Source organism: Portunus trituberculatus, chromosome 36, assembly GCF_017591435.1.
Source record: "Portunus trituberculatus isolate SZX2019 chromosome 36, ASM1759143v1, whole genome shotgun sequence".
Taxonomy (NCBI): Eukaryota; Metazoa; Arthropoda; class Malacostraca; order Decapoda; family Portunidae; genus Portunus; species Portunus trituberculatus.
The window spans coordinates 7,569,570-7,574,093 of NC_059290.1; the positions used below are offsets into that span (position 1 = coordinate 7,569,570).

The window sequence follows — 4,524 nt, forward strand, 5'->3', positions numbered from 1 at the left end:
TGCATTTTACAGGTGAATATTCGCTTAACTTTTTTTTCCTTAGTTTTATTTGCACGAGCTGGCATACTGTTGGTTAGGTCAGGGAGAGAGAGAGAGAGAGAGGGAGAGGGAGAGGGAGAGGGAGAGAGTGGTACTTCCTTCTTGAAATGCTTTGGTCATCGTAACTAGAGGGAAAAATAGAGAAGGAAAATAGGAGATTGAGGTGGACTGTTTAAAAATTTTCCTTCAGATTCCGTTTTCCCTCTCTCGTTGTTATGCTGAGAGGCCGTGTGTGTGTGTGTGTGTGTGTGTGTGTGTGTGTGTGTGTGTGTGTGTGTGTGTGTGTGTTTGTCTCAGTCGGTCAGTCAGTCAGTCAGTCACATAACCTAACCTAACCTAACCTTACCTTACCTTACCTTATCTAACCCAACCCAACCCAACCCAATCCAACCTAACCTGATCTAACCAAACCAAACCAAACCAAAGCTAACCTCACTTCACCTCACCTCACGTCACCTCACCTCACCTCTAATAACATACTATAACAACCTATTAACTATTACTCAACACACAGCAAGCACCAGTCTTCACCAATCTTTCTCGTGGGAACCTTACGTGAAATACCCACAAACGATACCTGGATATACCCTTTGCGGCGAGGTGCGGGTGAGGGGGTGAGGGAGTGACAGGGTGATACTCTGAGATACACCTGAGAGAGAGAGTGAGGGTGTGGGCGGGGTATGGGCGGATTGAGGCGTGGGCGTGATGGATTTTCTTCTCAGGTGTCTTCTCGTCCATGATCAGATTTCTTATACATCGTGATTCTGACCTCGAGGTTTGGGTTAAGGCGCCATATGATCCCCTTGGTGTGGCGCCTTGGTTCACTCACTTGGTAATTAGCTTACATTCTCGTCCTTTGTGTGTACGAGAATAGAGTGAAAAATTGAATGTAAAAGATAGATAGAATGAATAATAAGAATAAGTTCACTCATTTGGTAATTTTTTTTCTCGTTTATGTGATAATAAAATAGATTGAAAAAATAGAAGATAAAGATGATTGAAATGAAAAAAAAAGTAAATGGAAGGTAAAATAAATAAAGAAGGAGAAAGACCACTAATAATACAATAAGAAATAGAAAATAAGGCTTGATAAAAGGAAAGAAGAAACACAAATGAGAGATAACGGAAATGAAGAAAGGAAAAAAGAACCACTGAAATTGAATAACAAATAGAAAATAGAAATGAAAAAAAAAAAATAGCCCAAAAAAACAAGTGAGTGAAATGAGTAACAAAGACAAGATGAAGTGAAGCGAAGAGCGGTGTAATTCCGAAGTGTTCATTTGGATACGTGAACCTTTTGTGGGGCTGTAATGAAGTGAGTGCCTCCCTGCCTCCCTGCCTCCTCTGCCTCCCCTTCCTCCCTCCTCCTTTCTTCCTCTATTCCTCCCTTTCCTCCCGTGCCTCCTTGCCTCCTCTCCTCCCTTCCTCCCCTCTTCTCTTCCTCCCTTCCTCCCTTCCCTCCTCTCTTCCTTCCCTCCTTTCTCCCTCTCTTCCTCCCTTACCTCCCGTGCCTCCTTGCCTCTTCTCCTCCCCTCCTTCCTTCCTTCCTTCCTTCCTTCCTTCCTTCCTTCCTCCCTTCCTCCCTTCCCTTCCCTCCCATCCTATCTTCCTGTGCTTTCTTCCATCCCTTCCTTCCTCCCTTCCCTCCCTTTCTCCCTCCCTCCCTTCCCTCCTTTCCCTCCCTTCCTCCGTGCCTTCCTCCCTTCCTCCCCTTCCTTCCCTTCCTTCCCTTCCCTCACTTCTTCCTTTCCTCCCTTCCTTTCTTCCTTCCGTCCCTTCCCTCCCGTGCCGTCCTTCCTCCCTTCCCTTCCCTTCCCCTTCCCTTCCCATCCCTTCCCTTCCCTTCCCTTCCCTTCCTTCCCTTCCCTCCCTTCCGTCGCTAAAGGTGCTTCGTGCAGGTGTGAATTGTAGTGATTAGTATTAGTGGTAGTGGTCATTGTGTCTGGTGAATGCTGATGATTATGATGAACTCCTTATGATGTATGGACTGTGAGTGATGCCTGATTCTCTCTCTCTCTCTCTCTCTCTCTCTCTCTCTCTCTCTCTCTCTCTCTCTCTCTCTCTCTCTCTCTCTCTCTCTCTCTCTCTCTCTCTCTCTCTCTCAGTTCAACAACCTAACCAAAACACACCTACACACTTAAAACCCTTTAACTCATCCATTTAACTCATCCATTTAACTAGAAGCCAACTCAGAGCCACGCGTCGCCCCAAACACTGCACACATGACATTCCGCCACTGTCCCACCCTCCTGCGACGCCCGCCCGCACACGCAGACCCACACGCAGCAACAGTAACAGGTTCAGAAGCTTTGCAACCACCACCTAGGGATTGGCGTGCGTGAGGGCCCCAGTCAGCCACCTAGCGGGACGCCTCATTATCTCTGCTGGGTCACGGTGCGCATGTGGGCGGGGCGGGGGCGGGAATGGGCGGGGATGGGCGGGGACAGCACCACGCTATAACATATAATCGTGTGGGTTTGTGCACCAGTTAATATCTTGGCATGTTACCAGTTTTGTGCGAATTGGGGTTTCTTTTCTTACAATTTGGGTTTAAGTTCTGAGTAATGGGGTGAATTGAACCTTCTTTTCCTTGGATGTAGAACCCTTAAGCCCTCCGGTACCATGACGCGTTTTCAGTATTGATTCTGCATACTGTTTGGTGGGTTCATATACCTTTAGAAACTTGTGTGGGGATTAAAATAGTGAAGACTGTGGACATTAATCTTCTGGCCTCCATAGACCCTTCTTAATGTCAATAAAATGGTCTAATCGTACACCAATTTCAAGGTAAAAATGTGTCCCAGTATTGAAGGAGTTAAGGAAGATTCAGCCTTATGGAGGAGTGCTTTAAATGCCAATATAGTGTTTAGGGTTATGTTAGTATCAGGTTTTGTATCGGAACTTCAAAGATTATTCGTTTCCTTTAGATTATCCATGCAAGGGAGATTCAGCCTTATGGAGGAGTGTTTTAAATGCTAATATAGTGTTTTTATATATAAGGGTATCGAGAGTTTTATTGGTATCAGGTCTTGTATCTGAACTCAAAGATTATTCGAGTCTTCCTCAGATTGGACATGTAAGGAAGGTTCACCCGTGTGCTATGTAGTGTATCTTTTATAGTTAATCCCTTCAATACTGGGACACATTTTTTACCACGAGTTTTGGGTGTAATTAGACGATTTTATTTATACTAGCAAAGTTCTATGGAGGTCAGAAGGCTAATGATTCAGAGTCCCCACTATTTAAACCCCACATGAGTTTTTGAAGCTGTATAAAATTGCCAAATAGTAACCAGAATGACTATGGAAACGTACTTAACCCCTTCAGTACTGGGACAATATTTTACCATGAGTTTTGTGTACGATTAAATTATCTTTTTTTTTTTTTTTTTTTACATTAGGAAGGGTCTATGGAGGTCAGAAGATTAATGTCCACAGTCTTCACTATTTTAACCACCACACAAGTTTCTGAAGCTGTGTAAAATAATCAATAGTAAGCAGAGTGAATATGGAAATACGTCATGGTACTGAAGGAGTTAAGGATTAAAAAATTATCCTAGTCTCCTCAGATAGGACATGTAAGGAAGGTTCACCCGTGTGCTTTGTAGTGTATCTTTTATATTTAAACCCTTCAATACTGGGACGAATTTTTACCACGAGTTTTGGGTGTGATTAGACGATTTTATTTACAGTTTAACAAGGTTCCATGGAGGTCAGAAGTGTTGTGACTTGAAAATCGAGAAGAAAGGAAATACGTAAGAAAGAAGATAACAAGAATGAACGACAGAAGGTTAATGGTCCACAGTCTTCACTATTTGAATCCCACATGAGTTTTGAAGCTGTATAAAATCGCCAAATAGCAACCAGAATGAATATGGAAACGTGTCATGGTACTGAACAGATTTAAGGACATGTTTGAGTTTTATTGATATCAGTCACGGGTTGTGTATTTGAACTTAGAGAAAAAAAAAATAGTCACTCTTTAGATTTGACATTAACCCCTTCACGTTTTCTTATTTATTCTGTTTACCATTTGGCGATTTTGTACAGCTTCAGAAACTCATGTAGGGATTGAAACAGTGAGGACTCGTCATTAATCTTCCGACCTCCATAAAACACTTCTTAATGTAAATAAAATCGTCTAATCATATCCAAACCTGCGCCGCCGTGGTACAGTGGAACCATGCGTTGTTTGGGATCCGAGGGGTCTCCAATCCTGTCCACGGTCCGAGTGTAGGTTGGGCTTCCTCACTCGGGGCAACGGTTTCCTAGCGGGTGGGCTTTGAGATAGGAGGTACACAAAAAGTATCCTCTTTAGCCCAGAAATTCCCGTAAAAAGTCTACACGGTATAAATAAAAAAAAAAAAAAAAACTCATGGTAAAGATGCGCCCCAGTACTGAAGGGCTTAAGGGAAGTGCACCAGTATGTCGGAGTGTCTTCAATGCTAATGTAGTGAATCCGAATTATATTGGTTTTGTATGAAGA

At 43.3% G+C, this 4,524-nt stretch overlaps 1 protein-coding gene across 1 annotated transcript in view; it reads right to left on the reverse strand.

The window, feature by feature from the left end:
- Window positions 1-2,414: 2,414 nt before the first annotated feature.
- Window positions 2,415-4,524, reverse strand: part of LOC123513464 (protein TRACHEARY ELEMENT DIFFERENTIATION-RELATED 7A-like) — a 51,784-nt gene continuing 49,674 nt past the window's right edge. The window contains exon 5 of the mRNA XM_045270627.1: window positions 2,415-2,493. Within this exon, the coding sequence (XP_045126562.1) occupies window positions 2,415-2,493 (79 nt within the window). The remainder of the gene's footprint in view (window positions 2,494-4,524) is intronic.